This window comes from Pteropus medius, unplaced genomic scaffold, assembly GCF_902729225.1.
Source record: "Pteropus medius unplaced genomic scaffold, Ma_sr-lr_union100, whole genome shotgun sequence".
Lineage (NCBI taxonomy): Eukaryota > Metazoa > Chordata > Mammalia > Chiroptera > Pteropodidae > Pteropus > Pteropus medius.
The window spans coordinates 21,299,107-21,325,888 of record NW_024344240.1 but is presented as its reverse complement, the minus strand read 5'-3'; the positions used below and the strand labels follow the sequence as shown (position 1 = coordinate 21,325,888).

At 43.4% G+C, this 26,782-nt stretch overlaps 1 protein-coding gene, 1 long non-coding RNA gene, 1 other non-coding gene and 2 pseudogenes across 4 annotated transcripts in view; 4 read left to right on the top strand and 1 right to left on the bottom strand.

Moving 5' to 3' along the window:
* Window positions 1–26,782, bottom strand: LOC120607309 (uncharacterized). Its single transcript, XR_005654131.1, has 2 exons — window positions 26,592–26,782; window positions 1–1,126 (listed from the first exon to the last, which is right to left on the bottom strand). It is a non-coding gene; the product is annotated as an uncharacterized LOC120607309 (long non-coding RNA).
* LOC120607602 (uncharacterized) lies at window positions 8,791–8,903 on the top strand (annotated as a pseudogene).
* Window positions 10,057–10,175, top strand: LOC120607522 (uncharacterized; annotated as a pseudogene).
* LOC120607560 (5S ribosomal RNA) lies at window positions 14,096–14,214 on the top strand. Its single transcript, XR_005654170.1, has one exon. It is a non-coding gene; the product is annotated as a 5S ribosomal RNA (ribosomal RNA).
* The window catches only part of CCND2 (cyclin D2), a 29,287-nt gene continuing 27,547 nt past the window's right edge, over window positions 25,043–26,782 (top strand). Inside the window, exon 1 of one of the 2 annotated variants that reach the window (XM_039869085.1) lies at window positions 25,043–25,548. In XM_039869085.1, coding sequence (XP_039725019.1) covers window positions 25,354–25,548 — 195 coding nt within the window. In that variant the 5' untranslated portion in view covers window positions 25,043–25,353. The remainder of the gene's footprint in view (window positions 25,549–26,782) is intronic. The other variant, XM_039869086.1, reaches the window with a different exon arrangement.

Genomic DNA, 26,782 nt, shown 5'->3' with positions numbered 1-26,782 from the left:
TTTGATGATATTAAGGAATTATTGATTTTTGTTCGTTGTGATAATCGTATTAAATACATATGAGGGTTCTTCTTACATGGTTCCACATGGAGTATTTATAGATGAAGTTACATGATGTTTGGATTTACTTTAAAAATCATCTGTGTAGGGGGGAACTAGAGATAGGTATAGATAAAAGAAGATTGGCCATATGTTAATAATTGTAGAAGCTGAGTGAGGAGCACATGGGAGCTATTTATATTATATCCTCTGCCTTTATGTTTGAACATTTTCCATAAGAAAAAGAAACAATAATACAAAAAAATCCAAGAGGGGGATCAATGATTAACTATCTGTGACGGCAGCTGAGGACCAGGTAGAGTCCTGACAAAGGACGGTCAGATATTTCGGATACAAGAAGATGCACAGTAGTAGGAGAAAGCTGGACACTGGACAGCTTGCCACAGACAAAGCCTTGCGAAGTGACCAAGTCACTTAATTTCTCCAGGCTGCTGTTCCCTCCCCTTTAAAGGAGGTAAGATTCAAACGCCTTTTTCGGTCTTCACGTATGATTTTTAAGGACTTCAAAATCAAGTACACTTTGCCTGTTTTCTGAATGGAATATATAAATCTCACTTTCAAGTGAATGAAACCATTTAAAATGTACCAGACATGCTCTCGATTTAAAGGAGCACTGTGAGAGAGCGTCTGGCTTAGGCAACAAATCTTTTTGGTGAAGTCTATACCTTCTTCCCCAATTTATTTGTGGCTTCCAACTTCCTTGTTACAGTAAAAAGGTCAATTGACGAAAACATACAGAGTTTGGAGATGTTTTTCCAAGGTCCATTTTTATGAAAAAATCCTTTATGTTTCAATTCTCTATACAAAGGAATCTCTCACAAACAGGAGTCTACTTTCCCTTCTCTTAGCGAGCACAGAGAAATGGACACCACCTTCTTGGTGATCCGAGTCAGGGTTTCTTCTGGCTTGAGATCAGCACCAGGCACCAAGTCTGACTGTCCAGGACTGGAGATGTAGACAGAGAGAGCAGACATCAAGTTGAGTCTAGACTGATGCCATGGCATCTTCTGGAAGGGACGCTTTCAACTTCGATCCTTGTAAGAGCCAGTTTTAACCTTTGAGTCTCCTACAAGTGGAAGACAGAAGAAAGCAGAGCAGTTAACGAAGTGTTTCCGATCGGCTGAGTCAATCAATCTAGGTTGTAGTGAAATGGGTTGGTGCCCTGAACCCTTCATTCCCACCTATTTCTCATGTTTCTCTTTGCTACTATGAACTATTTGCTCGCAACACTTCCGACACCAAATGTATGGGCTTTTTCTCCACACCAACCAATTCTCCAACTCTCTGGGTACCAACTGCGTGTCCTACAATTCAACTGAACTCTGACACTAACTACCTGGAATTAACATAGACCCCACAGGTTAAAGGCTCAGGCCCCAAGGCCGTCCCCACTTTGGATGCCAGTCACAAGCCCCATGCTGTCACCTATACTCCTGACTGACTAGCTATAAATTCAGTGGTTCTCACAACACCCTCCTCAGGTCTGATAATTTGTTAGAGGGGCTCGCAGAACTCAGGAACAGTTTACTTACTATCACCAGTTTATTTTAAAGGATATTATAAAAGATACAAATTAACAGATGAAGAGGTACATAGCATGAGGTCTGGAAAGATCTTGAGTGCAGGCGCTTCTGTCCCTGTGGAGTGGCATGCACCCCCCAGGCAGGCACGGTTCATTACATCGTTGGCCACTGGTTATTAACTCAATCCCCGGCCTCTCACTCCTCCCCAGAGGCTGGGGGTGGAGCTCACAGTTCCATCTCTTTAATCATGTTGTGGTCTTTCTGGTCACCAGCCGCCTCATCCTCAAGCTTTCTAGGGGCCCACCAAGAGTGGCCTCATATAAAAAAAAGACCCTCCAATCACTTCTATTACCTAAAAAATTCCAAAGGATTTAGGAGTTGTGTCAGGAACAGGGATGAAAGATATATATATATTTTAATCACAGCTACTCTAAAGTCTTGGAATAAAATTTTCTAAGACACTGGCTGCAAATCTCACTTCTAAGAAGTACACGAATCTGTCTGGCAAGAATTCAATACTATTTTGGCCTCTCGAAAGCACCCTAACTCATTGATCATTGAAAAGGCAGACCATAAACATCTTTGGACATTCAATAAGCCAGTATTTATTAGTTTATCTCTGACTTGTCCCCCACTTTGATGCCTGGGATTTCAACATTTGTGTTCAAGTCCCATCTTGCTCCTTAGCTGCCAAGGACTTGGTCTTCTCTTTCTTTCTCTGTGACATGTTGATAATAACAACATGGATTTATAGGGTCGTTGGGAGGATTAAATGAGATAATCCCAGAACAGCAGTTACAATAGTGCTTGTTACACAGTAAGTGCTCAGTAAGTGTTGTCTGAGCATCTGAGAGATGTATTCATGCGAGAATCTGCTAACACCAGGAGACACCATACCCAGACAGCTGGCAAGACATCCAGCATCCAAGACCAAATGAATGGCAGAATGGGGTTATTATGGGAAGAGTTCCTGGGACTGACTGGGCTGGCTTTCAGAGTGTCTGAGGCTAATATCACCCAAGTGACTGGTCTGAGCCTCAGTCCACTGGGGTCCCCTGCCCTGAATGAACATGGACTGGCCTGAACCTCAGAGTACCTAGGCTTTCTCCTGAATAGAACTGTGAGTTCTATGGGTGTGTGGGGATAGTAGGTCAGAAAGGGCTCCATGAAGGAGGTGGCACTGGAGCCAGGGCTTCAAAGATGGATAGAGTTTCAGAAGGTTAGAGGGCAGAGATAATGAAGAGGTCGGCTTAAGTATGGCCCGTCTCTTCTCTCTAGAGGCACAGGCCCATGGCCACCTCTCCATGGGTTGAACACTGGACACTGTTGGGAATGTGTGTCCCTCCTTCTCCCTGAAATCCCTTGTTGCTGCCCAAACAGAAACCTACTTTTTCTTGCCTGGCTCTTGGGAGAGCTGCTGCCTACACACCCCTTATCCCACAGAACAGCCCTTCTCAGATCTGAAGCCTGAGGCCGTGCCAGCTCTTCCCTCTGGCTTTCTCTCTCCCAAGGACCATGTTCTGCTGGTCTCATAGAAGCCACGACTCGTCGTCGTATGCTGCCCAGCATGTGGGTGCCAACCCGCGAGTGGGCTTTGAGGCCTTCCCTGGCCAAAGCCCAGGCTTGTGGCTGCTGTCTCATCACCCTCTCTACCTCCCTCCATCTCCAGAGCTGCAGGGACGTGGTCACTGGCACCCTTTCCCAATTCAGCTCAGACTCTCTTCTCAGTACCCTGGCATCCCACTCTGGGCCATCACAGGAGATTTCAAGTGAAAAATAAGACAAAAACTGAAAAACGTCTTCTTATTTTATCACAAAATATAAACAGTAAAAGATTATATAATCCCAGCTCTGCACTTGCCAGCTGGACGAACTTGGGCAAATTACATAACTTTTCTGTGCCTCAGTACAGGCATCTGTTAAACAGGAATAACAGTAGTTATCCTATCATAATGCTGTTGTGAGGACTGAGTGAGTTACTATAAAAGAAGTATTTGAAACAGTGCCTCATACAGAGTGAGGGCATCAGTAGTATTATGTTGTCATTGTTATCGTGGTTAAGAGGGCGGGACACAGACACAGGAGACACCACTTAACCTCTCTGAGCTTCAATCTTCATCTTCTTGAAATGGAAATAAAAACATTACCTACTTCATTCAACTGTGGGAGGATCAAAGAGATACCCCACGCTCATAGTTTCCTGTTAATGATTTAGCACCATACTTATGTATAGTAAGTCGGAAAAAAGTTTACATAAAAAAAATTTTTTTGAAAGAAAGAAAGGAAAGACAGGAAGGGAAGAAAAGAAAGAAAAAGAAAGAAGGAAGGAAGGAAGGAAGAAGAAGGTTGAAGGAAGGAAGGAAGGAAGGAAGGAAGGAAGGAAGGGAAGGAAGGAAGGAAAGAAGGAAAGAAGGAAGGAAGGAAGGAAAAGAAAGGGAGAAAGACTCTGGCTTGAAAAGTAATGACCGAACGCATTAGAGATCTAAGACCTGCAACCCAGCCTCCCAAATGCAGGCAGCTGCAACACTGCCTGCAGTCCGCAGCCTCTCCAGAGAATCGCCACATGGGGGACATCCTTGCTTTCCCTCACCGTGTCTAGCCAGGAGTCTTGCACAGCACAATCACTGAGGTCAACCAGAGCTGAATAAATAGCATGTTTAAACATGCCTACCCGACCCCCAGGAAACCAGGAGAGTAAAAAGAATCTCTTAGAATTTTTCTCTACTTGCTCACCCACAGAGTTCCACCATCTGGGAGGGTGGCTGCTGTGGGTGGCACAGTTAACATGAATCAGCCACATGACTTTGAGTGCAGTGGTCAGGAGCCTAGGCTTTGGGTTTTGAAAGACAGTAGTTCAGGTCCCAATTCTGCCAGTGGCTGGCCGTGGGATTCAGATAAGTTTCTGACTCTTTCGTGGCCTCAATTTCTTCCTTCATAAAATAGAGATTGTGAAAATTACTTCACCATGGAGTTGTGAGCATCGAAAGAATTATTTGTAAGACACCTAGGACAGCATCTGGTAGGTCTTAGTGCTTAACAACTTTCGGTCACTATTATCAACTCTGGATTTCTCGAACCCCTGAAAAGAGCAGGGGATTCGGTTACGGAAGTAGTTTCAGGGAAAATCTGGTATCTGATTAATTTTTCTGGAGAAGGGTGTGGCCATGGCCTGAGCCCCTGGAATGCTCCTGCTCAGTGGCTCAGCATCACTGACATATGTCCATCCTGCTTTGGGGTCAGCGTCCTCCTCTGGCTGCAATTGTCATTCCCGTCACCATTAACACCCCTCCTTCTTCAGAGATGTGAACACTTGCATTGTTTCTTCCAACCAATGGTTTCTCTCTGGCCTGTGATTGGTACCCCTGAGATTCCATTGCAATCCAGGCATGCCAACTATGTCAGCGTGACTCAAGTTGTGTGAGGCTGACATCCACATGGCCCCGTAGAAGGCAGGCTCCAGCAAAAGGTTATTTGGAATGCTGCTGAATGTTTGATGTCTGTCAAGTTATCTTTTTGGGGTTAAGCCATTAAAGTCGCATCTGATGTTTTATGGAACAAACAAGATAAACTACATGTTGAAATTCATGGGGCATGGAAAGAATTTTTATGGATGTAGACACTGTGGCAGCTAAAAGTAGGTTATTTTTTTCCCCTAAAACTTTGTAGTTTTTCTTCTACATAACTATTTCCCTTGGATTCAAGGCAGAAACAACCCCCAAAAGTGAAGCATAGAGACTGCGATAGGAACAGATTCAGTAAAACCTGGGGCTACTGGATCACTTATAAAGAACATGGATCTATCTACCTTGCTCATATCATCTCAATCAGAGAGTTATCTGCTCTGTTCTTAAATTCTGTGCCGAAACTTGATCACACACCCTGAAGAAAAATTCTTTTCCACGCAAATCTGAATCCTTCCTGGGTGCTTTTTAGTCCATGCCCCTGGCATCTCTCCACCTCTCCCCTCCTTCCCTGCTCCTTTGAAGTGACCAATGCTCCAGATACTCCAGCCACACCACCAGCTCCTGGGGCTCTGAGCATACTGAGCACTTTCCACTTTTGTTTGTAGGCTTTGTCTCCTTTGCCCAGAGCACCCTTCCTGTCTATCTCTGTCACTACTCATTCAACCAAATGGTCTAACTGAATCCACCTGAATAACTAGCACGTTGCCAGGCAATGATAGAAAGATGAGCAGACCAAGCATCCGAGCCTTCCCATCCTCCAACTTCGGACTCAAGTGCCACCTCCTCCATGCAGATTTCTCAGTCTCAACCCGTCAGTCTCCCTCTTCCTGCACTCCCAAAACATTGAGGTGACTCCTATCTTCATCTCTCTTATATTAAAGTGAAAGCCATGTGTGTATATGTCTGTTCCCCTGTAGACTATAAGGTTGTTGAAGACAAGGACTTCAAAATGTTAATTTTCTATCTTGGACCACTTAATTTATAGAATCAAGACCTCAATATTTTTCTCTTCCTCTGGACATTCGAATGCACAGGAAAGCAAAGTACAACGATGCTTGATGGAACAATATTTATAAAAGCAAAAAATTGGTGAGGAAAGGTATGCCTATTAATTGTAGGAAGTGGTTAAATTATGATATAATATGTTTTTATTACTGAAGAACAGTCTTCTCACCCCCATGATTTTTAATAAAAAAAAATGGTTAACAAAAGAATTTGAATTCCTAAAGGCCCCAAATAAACTTTTGGTTTGATTGGCAAAAAAAGAAACAAAGAAAGAAAGAAAGAAAGAAAGAGAGAGAGAGAGAGAGAGAGAGAGAGAGAAAGAAAGAAAGGAAGAAAAGAAAAGAAAGAAAGGAAAGAAAGAAAGAAAGAAAGAAAGAAAGAAAGAAAGAAAAGTTGTTATGAAAATGAAAGAAAAGAAAGAAAGAAAAAGAAAAGAAAGTAAAAGAAAGAAAGAAAAGAAAGAAAGAAAGAAAGAAAAGGAAGAAAGAAAGAAAGAAAAGAAAGAAAGAAAAGAAAAGAAAAGGAGAAAAAGAAAAAACATTCTGCATTTACAGTGAATGAAATAGATCTATGTGTGCTGAGATAAAAAGACTCTTGGAGATTATTGTTAACTGAAAAAAATCAAGTTACAGAACAGTATGTTTGACATGATTCTGTTCAGGTTTTTAAACTCTTATTCCAAAAAAAAAAAAAAAAAAGCCCCAAAGTAAAGATCTCTCTGATGTGATGAGAAGGTGGTGGGTTATCTGAAAATGTTGGAAAGTGAGAAATCATTAAAAAACTCATACATACTTTAAATACTTCTTTGAAGTTAACATACATTTATTTACCAATTTCTCGACATTACTCCAAACCCTATTTTATAGCATGGGTCTGATAGAGTTTTGCATCATCTTTTATATGTAAGCCTCATCCATAATGCATTGTTTAAGAGTTCTAGTTTTATTTTCTGTAAAGTGCAATGAGAATTTAAAGACGGTAATACAGTAATTTGAGTTCAGGATTCTGAATTATGATCTGTAGCAGCTGTGCAACTTACACAACTTAAATAACGTTTCTAAGCATCAGTTTCTCATCTGTAACTCAGAGCATAATAATAGTAGCTATAGGTAACTGAGAGGAAAAAAGATAATTCTGCATGTACAGTGCCTAGTGCTCAAGAAGGATTAGCTAATCAATGAAATATTTTACTTTCCTATTATAGCACAGTAAGAAGGTGAAAAAGCAGCATAGGACCACCCTACCTGGCACTCTGGCCACCTTCTCTTCCTTCCTCAAAGATGCTCAAAGTCCATAGATCCCAGGAAGAAATGAATATCGTGGCCTGAAAAGCAGGTGAATGAGAACCTGCTGTGTGACAGAACTGAAACAGGTGGCATGGCAACATGGAGCTCAGTAAGTTAGCTTCTTTTTCAAAGGACATTACAATCTAATGACAAAAGATTGAAATACATGGAAAGGCAATAATAATAATATATAGTATTGATTAGTATATTTTCAGTTGCAAATGAAAAAAAAAAACCAACAAAGTAGCTTAAATACTACATTTTTTAAATCAGCTCAACCCATGAACAATTCCAGAAACTGGGGGAACTTCAAGAGATACTTGATCAGCCCTCTGGTTCTAGTTCTCTTTGATTTTTCTCAGCTCTGCTTTACTACATATGTCAGCTTTGTTCTCACTCTGGCTTCCTGCTAGTAAAAAAAAAAAATGGCTCTAGCAGTTCCAGGCTTCACATCTGAGACCACATCATCAAACTTCAGTCCTAAAAGTCCCTCTGGACTAGTCAAATTCCTGTACCTATCTCTAACTCAATCACTCTAGAAAGATGAATGGAATTATGTTGATCAAGTTGGGCCAGTCAGGGCTTACCCCTAGAGCTGGCAATGGAGTCAATTTACTGAGTGTTTCTTTCATGTGTCAGGTACTGTTCCACTTGCCTTTACACATTTATCTTCGCAACAGCCCTAAGAGGTAAGTGCTGCTAGCATCTCTAGTTTGTAGTTGAGGAAACTGAGATCCAGAGAGGTTAAGTAATTTTCCCAAGGTTGCACAGCTAATAAGTATTAGAGCCAGATTCATACTTTGGCCCTCTGACTCTAGACCCCTCATTCATAACCACTAAACCATAGTCTCCCAAGGCATCACTCCTAAATGTGGGGCGGGGGGGGAGTACCTGACGTATACTACAGATGATACTTGCTGGGTATATTAAGAGGGAAGAAAACTTGGCCAGGCTGATGTGATGATGGAGAAAGCAGGGCTTGTGGTAGGTCTTAAGCAAGTATGGGAAAATTAGATCAAGTGAACTTTCAGACACAGGAATCACGTTACAGCAGAAACAAAGGCAGTGGGCTCAGATAGCTACCAAGTCTGTCACTTACATATAAGCTGAGTGATCTTTTCCAAGTAATTTGACTTCTCTGAGCCCACAGGTGAAATAAGAAGCCATCAGAGTGAATCAAAGCCCACGGGGAGACTGTAAAGAGAGAATATGGCAGAGAATGCAATCCTGGACACCCTGAAACAGACCAGGAAGAGTCAAACAAATCCTATGAAAAATGTAAGGTCCTCCGCGAAGGAAGGTAGAAAGTAGGAAGCCCACAACCCATGGCCTCAGTGTATTGACAAGTCTAGAGCAATTCTACAGCATCCGTACCACTACCAGCTAGGAAGTAGGAAAGAGGTGGATAAAGATGAAGCCTTGGGAACTATAAGAATATCCTAATAAAGATAGCTCTATGCTACACTGAACAAGCCCGATCCCATCTGATCTCGGAAGCTAAGCAGGGTCGGGCCTGGTTAGTACTTAGATGAGAGACCACCTAGGAAGACCAGGTGCTGTAGGCATAAGAAATTAAAAAAAAGAAAAAAAAATAATAAAAAGATAGCTCCTTACAATCACCTAATTCTAAAGCTGGATGGGACAGTGGACAACATCTAGTACAACCTGCTTATTTTATAGATAAGAAAGGACACATTTGATATAGAGGCACATTTGATACATTATATACAGAGGCTTGTAGGTATAGTGTCTAGCACAGTGCCTGGAAAATAGTAGGTGCTCAGTAGATTGTAGTTCTTATTATTTTCTGAAGTGACTTATTCATCTAAGGTCTTAGAAGTTGGTTAGTGAACAAAAAACATTTTAATGCCCAGTGTAGTTTTTTTCCCTCTTAGCTTTTTTCTTCTACGGCAAATTTGAAAAGGAGAATGCCAAACACCACTGAAAGGAGGAAGAAAGAAGAGTTATTTGGTCTCTCTCTCACCCATAGTCAGCAACTCTCCTTAGTACCCAAAGTAGGGGAAACTATGATAGAAGAAAAATGTTGGAATAAGCACTAAAGAAGGCATTTGGAAACCAAGATTATGGATGGTGGTCTGCCATTAACCAGTTCAATCATCTAACTAGTGTGGGCCCCCGTTTACTCATTTATACAATCAGATATTTGGGGAAAGCAATCTGTTTCATTCCAACTCTGAAATTCTATGAAAGTAGCTTCTGCTCTTAACATCACAGTAGCTTTCTTTATAGGAAAACATAATTGAATTCTAGGAAAAATTTTATAGGGCAAAGATCATGTAAAAAAATCGAAAGCGAGAAAACATGAGAGTTGGCTTCAAATATTTGAAAAACACTCTATTCACACGGCGGTTAGACTTACTTTGTGTGAGACTCTAGCTGGCAGAAATATGATCAAGGAATAAAAGCAATAGAGGTAGGTTTCTGTTCAATACAAAACAAATTTTTTTTCATGCATTTTGGGGGCTATTTTATTAGATATATATATGTTTATAACTGTTAGGTCTTCCAAATGAATTGACTCTTTGATGGTTAAAAAGAGTTCTTTTTCACCTTAGTAACAATTTTTGTCTTAAAGTTTATTTTGTATGGTATCAGTATAGCTACTTCAGCTCTCTTTAGTTAGTATTTGCGTGACATATATTTTTCATCCTTTTACTTTAAACTTATTTGTGTCTTTGAATCTAAAGTTTGTCTCTTGTCTATAGCCATGCCACCCTGAAAGTGCCCAATCTCCTCTGATCTCGGAAGCTAAGCAGGGTCTGGCCTGGTTAGTACTTGGATGGGAGACGACCTAGGAATACTAGGTGCTGTAGGTGTTTAAAAGAAAATGAATAAAGTTTGTCTCTTGTAGACAGATACAGTCGAATAATTTTTTAAAATCGATCTGCCAATCACTTCTCTTTGTAGTGTTTAGTCTATTAATATTCAATATATTGCTGATAAGGTAGGATTCACATCTGTTATTTCGCTATTTGTTTTTTCTATGTATTATGCCTTTTTAATTTTTTTTATTAATATTTTCTTTTGTGTTAAATAGTATAATCTAGTGTGCTATTTAAATTCTCTTGTTTCATTTCCTTTTTTAAAAAAAAATCTTATTTTCTTAGTGGGAGTCTTGGGGATTACGATTAATATCTTAACTTAAAACAATCTAGTCTAGATTATTACCAACTTAATTTCAATAATGTATAAAATTTTTAGTCCAGTACAGCACTGTTCTCCTATACAGCACTGTTTGTGCTATTATTGTCATACAAATTACTTCTTTATACATTTTAAGTCTATCAACACAGTTTTATAATTAATAATTTATGTAGTTGGCTTTTAAATTAGAAAAAAATTGTTATAAAAAAAACTACATCTATATTGTCTTTTATATTTACCTATGTAGTTACATTTATCAGTGCTTTTTATTTATTTGTGTGGATCTGAGTTACTGTCTCATGTCCTTTCATTTAAACAATAAGAACTTCCTTTAGTATTTTTTACAGAGAAGGTCTGCTAGCAACAAACTCTGTTTTTGTTTATTTGAAAATGTCTGAATTGCTCCTTCATTTTTGAAAAATAACTTTGACAGATACAGAATTCTTAGTTGACAGTCTTTCTCTTTCAGCCTTTGACCACTGCCTTTTGATCTCCATGGTCTCTGATGAGAAGTCAGCTAACTTATTAAACTTATTGAAGATCCTTTATACATGATGAGTTTGCCTTTTTTCTTGCTGTTCTGAAGATTCTCTCTTTGTCTTTTGAAAGTTTGCCTATGATGTGTATAGGTGTGACTGTCCTTGAGTTTATTCTACCTTGAGTTTATTGAGCTTCTTGAATGTGTAGATTAATGTACTAAAATAAATATGAAAAGTTTTCAGCCATTACTTCTTCAAATATTCTTTCTGCCTCTTGCTCTCTCTCCTCTCTCTCTGGGATTCCCATTATGTGTATGTTGCTATATTTGATGCTGTTCTACAGGTCTCTGAGACTGCTCATTTTTCTTCACTCTTTTTTCTTTCTGTGTCTCAGACTGGATAATCTCAATTGTTTTATCTCAAGTTAGTTGATTCATTCTTCTGCTAGTTCAAATCTGCTATTGAGACACCTCACCCCAGTGAATTTTTCATTTTAGTTATACTTTTCTACTCCAGAATTTATATTTGGTTCTTTTAAATAATTTGTCTCTTTATTAATATTCTCTATTTCTTATACTTTAATTATTTAGAGATGATTTCCTTTAGTGTTTTGAACATCTTTATATTTTAAATAACTTTATATTTTAAATAGTCTTCGTTTAGTAAGACTTTATCTGCAATATCTGGGCTGCCTCAGGAATGGTTTCTGTTGATCACTTTTTTTTTCTGTGTATCGGCCATACTTTCATATTTGTGTGTTTCATAGTTTTACTGAAAACTCAACATCTCAAATAATATAAGGTACTAATTCTTCAAATCAGATTCCCCTATACACTGCCAGGTTTGTTATTACTGTGTTGTTGCTGTTTGTTTACTAAATGACTTTTATGTACTAATTCCATAAAGCCTTCATTCTTGGTCATGTGCAACCACTGAAGTCTCTGTGAAGTTTGTTTCATGGTCAGCTAATGATTAGACAGAGATTTCCTTGAATGCCTTCAACCAATACACTTCCTAACCTTTGCCAGGGGATTCTATGAATGCGTGCATACATGTGTATGCCTTCAGCAATCTGGCAGGCAGTTTACAACTCTGCCTTAACTATCACTTTCTGTTTGCACAGGGGCTCAAGGTCAGTAGTAGTGATTAATTAGGGCTTTCTCAGATCTTTCCTGGGCACGTGCACATGCATGTGACCTTCTAAATTCCCAAAAATAAGTTGGAGCTTTTTAAAGCCCTTATGGACAGCACATTTCCCAATGTTTCATCTTACTATTTTTAGATAGCCTTTTGTTAACCCCAATTTTGCCATCTCATGCAGTTGAAATGTCGAACAATTGCTGATGATTGTTTTGGACAAACATGCTGGAGATAGGACTGTTCTCAGAGAGCAAGCTCTGAGTCAGGTCAAATAATGACAAGCCCTGAGAATGGAGCCTTTCCAGAGAACCGCTAGTTAAGTCAAATAAGGACATTTCTCTGCCTTTTAGAAAGGCACAGCAGTTTGGAAGGTGATGGGACAAAAGGAAAATATATTTGGAGAGGCAAGTTATAGGCAGTGGTAGTCTGGTAAAGAGCGGGGCACCCAGTCTAAAAGTCCAATTTAGGGGAAATCATTAAAACAGAAATGAGCAATAAGTAGTAGCTAAAGCTATTTACAGAATAGAACATATTTGTGAAACAGAATATAGTATTGACAGAAAAACACAGGATGAATGGGGAAACTGTAACGATACAATTTAAATGAAAAAAACCCATGCCAGGTCTTAACTTTTTTAGTTTCAGGAGTGAAGGAATAATACCTTCATTCCAGCACTGTCACTGCCAGGCTGTGTGATTGCAGGTATACGTGAGCTGCTGCCCTTTAGTTTTTAAAGGAAGAATTGGAGTTTACGTCCCGAATTTTAATTATTTGCATACAATCTTTCTAATGTTTAAAAACCATATCTATATATCACTTCAACTTATTTAAAAAAGGATTCCTTTTTAAAACAAATACATTATAATATTTGTAAAATTATGTTTGCTATGTTACATTTTTTCTAATACTCATTAAAATAAACCTCAAGCCAATAAAATACAAAATATTCCTCCATGTACCAACTACCTCACTTTGGTAAATCATGGATTCAATGTGTAATGTTTCTTCCACTTCTGGAATTGTGTGGATGGGTTTTCCCCTGTTCCTTCTACTCATATTGCCTCTTACAGTACGTGTCTCTCTGAGGACAAGGTAATCTGGAGTTTAGAATGAACTGTTCTGAGATTAAACCAGCAGCCACTAAGTAACTGACCCACGGTGGTGGTAAACAGTGGGTAGGGACACCCCACAGTTGAGATCTGGCACAGAAATGTCAATACTTTCATAGAGTGTATGACATACATTAATAATTCCATCAAGTCCTAGAGCTGAACTCATTCTGAGAGAACAGAATAGAGTTCAACAATAAAAATAAACTCCACTTGGTTTTCTCTCAGTGCTTACTATATATGCTAGGGCACTGTGCTAAGCCAATTACAAACCTTTACTCCTTACAACCACTCTGCTAGGTAAATATTATTCCCATCTTACAGGTGAGGAAACCAAGACTCAGAGAAAAGAAATGACTCATCAATCCCTTCATAACATCCCTAATGAGTTAACCATGGTCCTTTACTTGATCACTGAAGGTAACTCTTGCCATGTTGGGATGGATTGCAGAGGAAGTTCATTATATGAGCAGAAATATGTTTCTTTCTAATATTTTATTAGAGACACTAGTTTTGTTTCTTGGGGCCCCGGTACACAGATAAAGTAAGATCATTCATAGTTCAATTCATCTAATTTATAAATTTAATTCATCCAACTTATAAAATGAGAAAATGGAGTGCAAGTTAGGGTTTTATACATAAAAGAAGCCTCCAGAAGGTAGGATAACCATTTTATTTTTCCTGTCTAGGCAAGTACATCTTCAAAGGTACTGGGGGATGCTTGCTCCAGGAAAATGGGGTAAGGGGAGTCAAATGGCAGTCCATGGGCCTAGTGTGTTTTGCTGTAACGACCTTGATTGTCTGCAGGTTGTGAAGTTGCTCCACGTTGCTTTCTCATTAGCCACACATTAAGAAGGATATCAGTCTACGGCCATGCCACCCTGAACATGCCCGAACCCATCTGATCTCGGAAGCTAAACAGGGTCGGGCCTGGTTAGTACTTGGATGGGAGACCACCTAGGAAGACCAGGTGCTGTAGGTGTTCAAAAAAAAGAAAGAGGAGGAGGAGAAGGAGTGAAGAGGAGGAGGAGGAGGTGGGAAGAGGAGGAGTATAGGAGGAAGAAGAGAGGAAGGAGGAGGAGGAGGAGGAGGAGGAGGAGGAGGAGAAGACGACGACGACCATGCTCTAAGATGGATATCAGGGAATTAGTCAGGATCCAGAGGAGGACAGCCTGCTAGTGAAGGGCTAGTTTCCAATAGAGCAGCCAAAGAGAAAGGATAGTCCAGCCGGGAGGAGAATGAAGGGGATGGCATCCTCAAATATCTGACTGTCTGCACGAGTGAGGGAGATGGCTAATTCTGCCTTGTTTCAGTGGCCAGAGACAGCGTTTGTGGGCAGAAATTGCCAGGAAGCAGAAAGTCTGGCACCCCTACTAGCTGAGTGATGTTCAATAAGTTATTTGACCATCTGTCTTTCAGGATCTTAACAGCACATGGTTTTTGGGACGGTCCTCTGAGTCTAAGACAAAGGAACCGGCTCAGGCCCACCAATAGTAAGTAGACACCAGTGTTACTAAGTTTAGATGTTAATAAAGCATCCTGTTCAACCTAAGAAGACAACATATAAACTTAGAATTGATAAACAACAGGGTTACCTTATAGGACACGAGTTCTGTATTAGCAGAAATGTTTGAGTAAAGGCATCCTCTTATCTGTCAGGGATGTTTTAAAGAGGTTCTTCCGTGATAGACAGGGGTGTGGGCTGGGAGACACAACCCTAAAATATTGTACTCTCATACAAATCTTGTCCCAGGTTACACAGCATGTGGCATAGTGGGGACTAGAACCCACCTCCCTTAATACTAAATCCAGGGCTCTCTCCAGAACGCCATACACTATGCATTTTAAAAAATTGTATAGAACACTGTCCAGAACCTATCCCAAATGTAATTGTTTATTAATTACTACAACAATTTTCTCTTTCTCAGTAGTCACTCTTTAAGAAGGAAACATGTCTACAAACACATATATTTGTAAGGTAAATAATTTATATCTAAGTAGATTTTATTGGAGTACAAAGAACACTGATGCATAAAGTTTCTCATGTGTTCAAAGCAGTGAAACACGAGGAAGAAAAGTAGGGCACAACAGAAACCGTTACTTGCTTGTTCCTAGTTATTAGGACATGCCAGAAAGCAAGGAGGGATGTCTTATTTAAAGGTGAAACTCTGGACATCTGCTTTACTCCCTTTTCATCAGAAAAGCCACCTGATGCTCCATGAGTTCCATAGAGCTCAGAATGAGCCTCTTTAAAGAGTCCCACAATGGCTCTGAGCTGTCACTTAGTCACTTAAAGAAGGATCTGCCAATTAAGGTTCATTCAAATCTATATGTCTATATGTGCTCTAAAGGGGGCTGTGTTTAAGTCGTAGGAATAAACATTGGGTTAGTTTAACCTATGTGCTGGGATTGCCTTAAGCACTCAGGAACAGTGCTATATTCCATATGTTTTTACATTCCAAGTATTTTTGAAGACTGCCATCCTATTCTATTGTGATTGGATAAGGAAAACAGCAGTCTCCATCAGCTGACAATAGGCATCAAGTGCCCACCAATAGAGGAAATGAACTTAAAAGGTTCCAATCCATAATGAGTGAATATCTCCCAGATACCTAGAATGAGGACATACCTAAATTCATAATTTAAGAATCATTATGTAAAACATAAAATATATAAAAGGCGCTATAAGATATGACTCCTATTTTGATGATGATGATGATGATGATAAACCCACTGGAACTTTAGAAATCTAGAGCTGAAAGGGAATTTAATGTCATTTACAACACCTAGCTAATTTTGTAGATGAAGAACTTCAGAAATGGAGACATTTAAGCTATCCTCAGGTCACAATGCTGGTGGGTAACAGACTGGAAACCGGAATGTGAGTATTCTGACTTCCAGCCTAGTGCCATTTCACCAATGTGATGTCAATAACGAGGACAATACTTTCTGCGTCAGCTTTAGGAGACTTCTCGGCTCATAATCAGAGGTCTATATTCTGCTCTATCAATGTGTAGGTGACCCAGGAATGGAAATGAACTTCTCTGACATCAGCTTCCCCAACCAAAGGAGTAAAGCACTAATCAATACCCTCTCAGAACCAGGGTGGGTTCATTCAGACAAGAAACAGATGCTCTGGGAAATATAGCTACTCAAAGAAAGGACTGCTCTCAAAATGATGGACCAAAAAAGCTGCTCTATCTTTGGTTACTTTAAAAGAACTAATAACTAAATCCCAAACATGTGACCCAGATATCCAACCAATTAGTAGTTCCAATAGATTATTAACAAGTTAAGAACATAATTTAAGAACATAAAAAAATACTGTGCAATCCAAGTAACAATTACTTGATTAGACTGAGTTTTAAAGAGAAGGTAAATTTCCACGTCCCTGTTTTAACGGAAGTTGTGTAAGATGGATAAAACATTGAGCATCTCACTCTATGGCCTTTGTTCCTTGGTTTTATTATTTTTTAAAAGCATTCACTTATGGGATATTAATTCTTTCCCATGCTTAATCGCTAGACAATGTGCTTCTTGGAGACAGGGACTGTATTATGCAACTATTTTTCCTTCCTGCCTTTCAACATATTCATTGAGTACCTAACTATATGCCCACTACATTCCCAACGCCTAGCACATTGTTTGGCACATGGTAAGGACTCAGTTTTTGACACATAAATGAATAAATAAATCACAAAAGCCAAAGGCAATTCCAAGGCACACAAATCTCAGTGTATTTGACAATTCCATCAAAACCATTTAATTTCTCCCTTACAAATCCGAAGTGTGCCCCCAGCACGCTCTGATGTATCTGTGCAGACCTGTGATGCTATCAGTTTAACACATACGTGGTCACTCAGCATGAATAACCTTGATGAATACTATATAGAATTTCAACTGCAGACTCCCAGACACAAAAGGCATATTCTCTGACTTGCCAAAATGTCATGAGGTTCTCCAGGCTATTCCCCTGCTTCCAAACAAGACTGCATCTAATCTATGGTAGAGAACAAGGCTTTCCTAAATCTGTAAGATTTCCACTCAGTGAAACTTACAGGCAGCCTAGGTGAAGTCTTAAGTGTCTAAACAGAAGGTCAGACTTTGATTTCTTGAGGTAAGTATGGTTTTCATCCCAAGTGTAGCAAATTCCACTGGAGTTCCATTACCAACTTACTTAAATCGCTTGCTAGACGACACAAAATTGCTAGTAATTACACTACAAAGAGTAATTATATGAACTTTTTTTGTAGAAAGGTAAGTAAATTTAAGACTTATTCAATATTGTGTCAGGGAAATTTTACATTAGATATGCAATTTTATTTAAAAAGGGAAATATTAGAAGAATATATATTCAGAATAGGGGTTAGAAAAACTTGCTATTTACCAGTTAATTGGAATCACACAGTAGAGATCTCATGTGCTTGATATAACTAAATTTCCTGAGTTTAAACGATTTCAGGAAGACCCACACACAAAACGGCCTGCACACATCTAATCCATGATCTAGACTCCCCTACCTCAAAAGTTTTTAAAAATAATGTTTCACGTTCCTGAAAAAATGAGTGTTCACAGGATGCCAGATGGAAGATGTTTCATCTGAAACCTTATGTAAACTAACCTGAACCATTTGCTTCAGAACATCTTGACACTAGGAGAGAGTTTTGGTCCTGGGTTTGCATTTGCCTGATGTACTGACTAGCTGCTCTCAAAAATGGAAACATACATGGGCACGATGAAGGAAAAGAATTTGAAAGTTAGGAAAAAAAATGTTCTTGTTCTTTCTTAATCCTGTGGTTTTTCTCTTCACCTAAGCAATAGTTATATTAAATTTTGGTGAGTTTTTATTTTCAAAAGCGCAAAATTGAGTGCTTTTGGGTTGTTTCCCAGGACAAAAACCTAACTTTAGCGTCTGTAATTTTTTTTACCATTTGATGACAATTTAAAAAAAACAAAAACAAAGTGAAGGCACACACACATTCATTGAAAGAAGGAAGACACCGAGGAATATCATCATCCTCATCACCATCATTACTAAATAGGCTTGAAGGAACTTACTTTTCTATACATCACAAAGAAAATTATTTGGTTTATAGTTGATGGGACAACAATGAAATTGTGATTTGTGATGGCTAACAGCAGAAATAAATTAAATATTTTGCTCTAATTTCATCTCTCTGGATTTGTGCTTTTCTAAATTGTTTACATAATGCATAGGTGCACACTTTGTTTCAAGTTCATGTAAGAGCAGATGCCCTTACTTTAGGCTGAGCAAAGAGCAAACACATTTCTCTTAAGAGTCTAAATCCAACCTAGCTTGGATTGTCTAGCATACTTAGACAAAATGCTTGCTTTCAGGTCAATCTTAAAATAGAAAGAACATCCCTCTCCAGAGGTGCACATTTCAAAGATTATAAAACTTTAAAAACAACCTGTTTCAAATTTCAAAACTCATTCCTTTTAATGCCAACAAAAGACTACTAAGAAAATAATTTTAGAAAAAATTTCAAACTGACTCCTGATATTTGCCGTGAGGAAAAAAAAAAATCCTCAACAAGAAAACAAATTTTCTCTGGTTTTTATTAATGAGTTTTTAAAAGTTTGGAGACTATAAATTCAGCATGTTCTAGAATTGTTATAAACTGTACTAACAGATGTTAGCAATCCTTGTGTTTAGAGATTGATATATGAAATGAGGAATATTTATTAGAAATATTTTACATTACTTCAATTTGGTTGTAACTGACACATAGCTAAATAAAACCATGAAATCAAAAGAATATTCAATCTTACTGAGAAAGTGGTCATTTTTAAGAAAATGAATGTTTGAACTTTGACAAAATTAAAGTGTTCAGAAAACAAATAAAAATGACTATTGCTCAAAAAAAATTCTGGTGGGGGTAGTCTTGACATTTTACTAAGAATTTAGACCTACAAAGTACTTAACTTAACCTCCCACAACTTAAATGCCTGAAATTAAGAAGGAGCAAAATTGAAAGAACATTTGTCTTTTTGGTTTTTTAAACACTTCCTTTAGCTCCTTCCCTATTTCTTTTCCAATAATTTCTCCTATTTTTCTACCTTTGTACATACAAACCAAGTGTCCATCAAATCAGGCACCAAAAGCAAGCACTCTTAAAGTTCATTCTGGCTAAGAAACCACATCAAATATTGACATTTTTATTAATTTTAACTTTTTTTTTTTTCCAGAAGAAACAAAACAAAGTCACTTGGGTCAGAATAGCAACCATTAAACGAAAAAGAAATAGATAAGTTAAAAATAGAGAGACTGTGTTAAAACGAAGAAAGAAAGTACTGATCATAACCAAACTCTGTCATCTTAAAAAGAAACAGTTCCACACTTGATACCTGATTCAAACAGAAAGCTTCTCCCTTACATTTGAAACAAATAATCCCACCTCAAATCCACATTTTCAAAGAAGCTCCTAGCTTTCTGCTTCTGATTCTTGCAACAGTTTCTCTACTTCATTGAGGCAAAAGCCAATTCACATATACTATTTTTCTCCCACACTCTCACTGAAGCTCCTTGTAAATTTCAATATAATCTCAGAATTGTCACCGTGGGTTTAGAAATGACATATTTCAGCCATCATCTCACAGACTGAAAGATTAAAAAGCCTCTGAGCATATTTAGGGGAAATGAAGGTGCGTGGGCTCACTCTAAAGTTACAATTTTCAGCCCTTGCAGTCCAGAAGGTTCTCCATGAGTGCTGACGGCACAGGGTATCAGGGTATCCAGCGAGTGGAAAGGAAGTCGCCCTGCACTTCTGCCCATCTATTTGTGGAACTCTTTTGACAAGCATTATTTCTAGACGAATTTGCTCCTAACACAACAAAGTTGGTCCAATTTTGCTCACATCCATCCTCGGAAGGTAGGTCTTACATTAATTATCATAGTATCAACCAATCCGGCTGGTATTTAAATAGTGAATGGGGCGGGGAGCAGGGAGGAATAGGTCGCGCGTGAAACACTCCCGATGTAAAAGTAAATGCAGAACTCGTGACCCGAGGAACAGAAAAACACATTCACGTCTCCCTCACTGGAGAGAGGCAGTAGAAAGCTAAAGGACGCGGCGTCGCGACCTACAATCGCGATATTCAGGCTAATGTCCCTAACAAGCGGAACTGGACCACAACCCTAAGAAATAAGCCTTTTCCGGAGTCAAGACCTGCTCACGATTTCAAAGCAAAAAAAATAAGCTCTTTAGGGGTGGAAGATGGAAGGGGCCAAGGGGTGCGGGGCGGGGGCAGGGTCGCCACTCTGCCTCCCAAGCGAGTGAGCACAGCCTCTTCCAGCCCGCAAGCCCGCGGGGCCAGCGATACCGCCGTGGCCGCAGCTCGTGCGCCCACCGCGCGGGGCCGGACACGCAGCCACCGCCCTGCGCCGCTCCCCGCCCGCCGGCCCCCTCCCCCGCCGCTTCCTCTCGCTCTCCCAGCCCCTTCCCCCACGTGTGGATGACGTCAAAATTCCGCGAAAAAGCCGCGTGGTGGCTCCCCGAGCGGAGGCGCGATTCCGCCGCCCAGCGGCCCCCTCCAGGGGCGCCTGGGGGAGGGCGAGCGACCGAGAAGGCCCATTCCTTTTTCTCCCAGAAGGCAGGGCCCCGCCGGCGCCGCGAGCCAAACGCCCCCCGCCCCAAATTGCATTGGAAAATTAACTTTTATAAAGCTAATGCATTTCCAGAGCTATTTTCGGCTGTGTGAGGCGTGTCCTGCAGCTGAATCAGACAGGAAGAGGGGGAAGTTCGGGTCTTTTTACTTTTAATTTTTTTTTCCAAGGGAGGGGCATAAGATGCTAGGTGGGTGAACAGACGGCAGGCGCAATTCTTCCTAACCCACGCCTATCGCATCTGCTGCCCCAGGCACGCAGTCCCGGTCCAAGCTGCAGCGCTCCGCAAGGGCAGTTTGCACAGGCCAGGCCCGACTGTGCCCCCCTCTGGATCCGCAGCGCCCCGAGGACGTGACGCGCGGGGGGGCGGCGGCGAGAGGGCCCCGGAAGCGTATTCACACCTGGAATCGCACTGCCCGAGCTCCGTGGAGATTCCCGTCATCTCGTTCCTACCCGCCCACCTCCCCTTATGCTCTCCAGTTGCCGACCTTTCCCTCTTCCTTTCGCACATTTTTCTAGTTTGCTCTTACTCCCTCCCTATTGCCCCCACCCCCATTCCTCTTTCTGTACCTCCTGCTGTTCCTTCCCAGTATTCCGGGCGCTCGGAGCCAAGAACTGGGACACTTCACCATCTACTTTTAAGTAACCGTCGGGTTTTCAGTTGTCTGACCATTCATCGCTCAGTGGAGAAACACACACAGTTCTACTCTTTGGGGGAAGAAGGGGGAGGGCATAGCCCCCATTCCTGAGCCTGAACCCACTCCCCTCCCCCAACCCGGCGTGAGTGCCGCGACGCGGAGGCAGCGGGGCTCGAACTCGTGCGGCTCCGAGGCTTAGAGCCGACGGCGGGATGACCTGGTTTGTGGGCATCTGCTAGATGAACTTGGGAGCATGTGTGCTTAGGGTTGCCGGTTCCTGCAAAAATGTGCCTATCAACACCCAACACCCGGCTTCACCCTGCACCTACAGGGTTTTGTTCACTTTCCAACCGAAACTCAAAAACTCGAGGAGTAGGGGGTGGGGAACCGGCAAGGGAGGGAATAAAAGTCCAATAAAACTTGCGTTCGCTCAAGTTTATCACTGATCCCACAAAGGACAGGATATTTTCTTTTCCTTGAAGGGCGAAAAGGGGATGAAGAAGAACCAACTTTCTCTATTTTTCTCTCCCCTGCTCCCGCCCCCCACCCCGTGACCAGTTTTGACTTCAAAAGTCAGAAAACACCGGCTCTTGGTTTTTCTCTAAACCTAAGTCTACACTCAAAGAAAACGCGCACAGAGGGCAACGTGCGTTTCCCCGCATGCTAAGCGGAGTGCTTTTTACCCAGCAAAAATAAAGTTTTAACACATGGTCGGAGTAGCGACCAAAAGGGAAAACTCAGTTTCCAGTCCAAGCCTCCCAGAGACATTCTTGCCAACCTCCGCACCCTCTCGCGCCCCACCCCGCGTGCTGGAGACTGAAACACGACAGGGGGACGGATTCGTCGCGAAGTTGATGTTCGGGAGCAGTCCGTAATAGGAAGGGGAAGTGGATGCGGGAACTTGCATTGGCAAGCCTGCCACGCGAGAAGCGTCGGAACTCGCCGGTCTGGGTCACTCGAGACCCGGGCATCCGCCGACGCCCCTCCCCTTCGGAAGCATCTCTGCCCCCATCCTGCTCCCCGCCCGAATTTCTCTGCAAAGCCAGAGGAGGGGTGGAGGGAAGGGGCGAGACGGCCAGACTTCAGGATTCGCCACCCAGGCTTTCTCCCCAGGGTTAACAAGGCCCAGAGGACGACCACCCGCCTCTGCCCCGCCCCCTTTCCTTCTACTGGAGACCCAGGGCGGGGGATACTTTCCCTGCAGGGAGGTAGAGGGAGGGCTGCGCCTGGTTAGTTATCGAGTGATGTCAAGGGACTGGAAGCCCTCGCCGGCTTCTGTCCTTGCCTGTCGGGGTAGATTTATACTTTAAAAATACCTCTCTCATCCTTCCCCTTCCCCGCCCTCCCCCCCCGCCCCCCGGCGTGCAGCTTTCTTTCATCCACTCAAAGGTAGCTGAGGTGAAGTTTGAGTGATTCCTTTATGGGGGTCTAAAAATGTAAGTTAATGTATTTACCCCGAGTGATTCAAAAGCTTGAGTTGGGAAGTCCAAGTGAGTAAAATCAATAGGTGATTGTTAGGGACCGACTCTGTTCCGAGGAACACTGTACTCAGCCCGAGTCTCATCACTTTGAGCTTGTCATCGTCGAGTGTTTCACTTTGAGTTTGCAACTTGGGTTTTTCAGTGAGCTTTTTTTCTTCCCGAAAGCTAATGGCTTCCACAGCAATTAGACGTTTTCCTCGCCTGCCCCTGCCCTCCCCTTTCTATACAGCAGATTGGACACTAATTCCCGCGGCTATTGATAAGGTCGGAGGCACCCGGCCGCTCCCCAGCCTCGCCCGCCCGTCCCCGCTCTCCCTCCGCCCTGCCTAGGCTTCCTTTTGATGTAGTGGGGAACTCGTCCCACAAAAAAAAAAAAAAAAAGAGAGAGAGAGAAAGAAAAAAAAAATAGAAAAGAAAAAAAAGTAATCTGCCCGGTAACAATCAGCGCGCAGTAGCAGGAGCCCCAGAGCCATTGGCTATGCAAATAGAGGGAGGGGAGACGGCGCCCCAAACTCTTATCCTTTTAAAGCTATATCCCCTCCCCCCCACCCTCCAGCCCCACCCTCGTTTGAAGGGGCTGGCCCGGGGGCCTGAGTTAATCGCTAGCACCTCTGGTTCAGTCACTCCCTGCCTTCTCTATTCCTCCCCCCTCCTTTCAGGAACACTTGTAAACCTCCACTCAACCCCACCCCACCCACTTGCTCTCCACTTGGTTCAGACCCCTTTTCGGTTAGGGAGGCACTGGAAGGATCTTGGTATGTCAGAGCCCGGAGCCCACGCCATGCTCGCTGCACGTGCCAGCTCGGCCAGCCACGCCTGGGGCGCTTTGGAAACACTACCTTCTCTCAAGTGAAATGTCTTGAAATGCGGAGGTGGGGGGCGCGGGAGGAAGGAGGTGAGGAAACGCTTACCATATCCCCTATGAATGCAGCCAGACCAAGGGTCGCATTTGAGCACGTGTCATAGCCGACTGCGCGGGCGGCGTCTCCCTACCAGTCCACTCCCGAGGTAAGCCCTGGCTAGCCAGTAGGGCATTAATCCAGGAGATCCTGCACGAGATGCAGGCAGAAGGACCAGGAGTGGGAAGTTCGGGGCCCCCGAGGAAAGAAAGGGGGGGGGTTTGCGCAGGGGGGTGGGCAAACCTAATCCCTCCCTCGCCCCCCTCCCCTCCCTTCCCCCTCCCCGGCTATTTCCTAGAAAGCTGTATCAGTGTGGCCACGCTCGGCGCAGACACCTCGCGCGGCTTGTCAGCAGATGCAGGGGCGAGGAAGCGGGTTTTTCCTGCGTGGCCGCTGGCCGCTGGCCGCGGAGGAACCGCTTTGCAACCCTGCCCCCGGCCCGCCGCAGCTCTGGGCGCCTCGGCGTGTCTCTCAATGGCGCCCGTAGCACCCCCAAGAACAGGAGAGTTTCTGCGTAGGGTCACATTCTACCACGTCGGAGAAGCCGCCTCCTCCCTCCTTTCCTCTCCTTTCACGCCACACACGGAGAGGGGTTGTGCAGGGGGGGCGCTGTTCTGGTCCCTTTATTTGGGCTTTTGAAACAGGTTCGGAATGATCAGGGACATAACTTTCAGGGACATAACCTTTATCTCTGGATATGCGAGGTTGCACTTTTCTAAAATCGCCCTCGTTTTTCACTTAAGGGGTCTATTTCTAAATCGTCGGAGCCCACCCCATCTTCAAGCAATCTACCCTTGATTCCTGGATCTTCATTCAATACATGGGCAGGAATGATAGGATGAGTTTTGAAGAAGCCAAAGTTGGAGTGTCGTATTTTGGCATGATACATTACAGGGTGCGAAATTAGAAGGAATACATAGGAATCGGCTTTTTGTGGGTTCCCCTATCCAGGGCCCCTGGCATGCGGAGCTGGGTGGAGGGAGAGGGCCTCGGAGAGCTAAGGAGGAGAGGGGTGGGGGGCTGGGGGAAGTTTGGAAGTTAGGTTGGGCCAGCTGCTGTTCTCCTTAATAACAAGAAGAGAAAGGAGGGAGGGAGGGAGAGATTGAAAGGAGGAGGGGAGGGACGGGAGGGGAGGAAAGGGGAGGAGGAACCAGAGAGGGGAGCGAGGCGAGAGGGAGGAGAACTGCCTAGCCAGTTTGCGTCACTGCTTCGGAGAGCAGAAGAAGAGAGCGAGCTGGGGAGAGCGAGACAAATTTGGAGGGGAGGGCAGGCAGAGTCAGCGGCCCCCGAGGCTCTCCTCTCCCACCGCCCATCTTTCTCCTCTCTTCTTCCCCAGCTCCTCTCTCTGCCTTTAACTTTCCCCCGAAAACTCCACTAGGCAAAGGAAGGAGGTAAGGGGAACCCTTTCCCCTCCCCCGTCCAAAAAACTTTTCCATTCCGGAGAGAGCAGGGGACCGAGTGGGCACCCGCCTGGCCATGGAGCTGCTGTGCTGCGAGATGGACCGAGTCCGCAGGGCCGTGCCGGACGCCAACCTGCTCTACGACGACCGCATTTTGCAGAACTTGCTCACCATCGAGGAGCGCTACCTTCCCCAGTGCTCCTACTTCAAATGCGTGCAGAAGGACATCCAGCCCTACATGCGCAGGATGGTGGCCACCTGGATGCTGGAGGTAGGTCTGCAGACAGACTCCTGTCTGTCCCCACCCTCGTTCTCGCCCCTACTCACGCAGGGACCCTGAAACTGGGAGAGGACATCCTCTGCGCCCGCCTCCCCGCGCCCTTCGGCGAGACGCGTGGCTTCTTTTCTGTTCCTTGCAGGATGCAAGATTAACTGGGGGAGGGAGAGAAGAGGGAGGAGGAAAATCTGGGAGAAACGAGGCTCTTCTGGGGCAGGGTGGGGCATCGCGCGTGTCTGCCATGTGGCTGCCTCTTCCCACCCCCATCCCATAACTGCATCTTTGCAGGGCTCGCGGCTTCCACTGGGATGCACTGAAGAAGGGGACAGGGCAGTAAAACTGGGGCCCCAAAATAAAAAAGCAGCCCCCCAAAAGGCCAGAGCAAATTCGTCCTAGTCTCAGGTCCCCGCATGTGGTCGCGACTCCGCGTTGGCACTTAAGGGGGGAGGGGGAGGAAGAGGGAGGAGGGAGGAGGAGAAAAACGGGGAATTCAGGAGCCCTGGAAGTCATACTGAAGGAACGTGTGTTTTAGGGGAACCCAAAAGAACCACTATTTTCCCCTTGCTCCAAGTCTTTGCCGAGAGCAAGCCGTGTGCCCACGTATGCACAGCTCTGGACCTGCCGTGGTTTCGCCATGTTGCTTTGCAAACTCTGGTTGGAAAGCCTGGAAAACGTCGCCCGCTCCCCCTCGCACCCCGTTATCCCGGCCACCCTTCTTCTAATAGCGCTCTTTACCCCATCCCCCACTTTACAATGGTTACCTAGTTTGTTTTCCAGTATCTTCGGTGCGGAGATTTGGGTGGGGTGGGAAGTGGGGGAGGAGGTGTGTGTAGGGGGGATATCGGGGTACCGCTAAAGGGGAGATCAGAGTTCCTGTGCCTCTCTCCGGCGGCTCCCCGGTCCTCCTCTTTCCCCCAGCTCGTCACCACGTCCCCTAGTTTCTGCCCTTGTGGGCCGCAGCCGGACACTCCCGCCGCGGCGCTCACCCCTCCAAGTTTCCCCTCAGGATCCAAGGCCCCAAGGGTCGAGATACAGACCTTTCCAGCACCCGAAAACTCCGTTTCGGGAAGCCTGGGTCCTCTTTGGGGTTTTCACGCCAAAAGGGCTTTTCTAGGATATTTCCTCGATTTTTAATTATTTTTTGAAACCGTCCCCCCTTGCTCCGACTCCAGCCGCCGCGACTACGGCGCTCTTCCTCTGCGCCCTCCCCCCTCCCCTTCTCCCACCT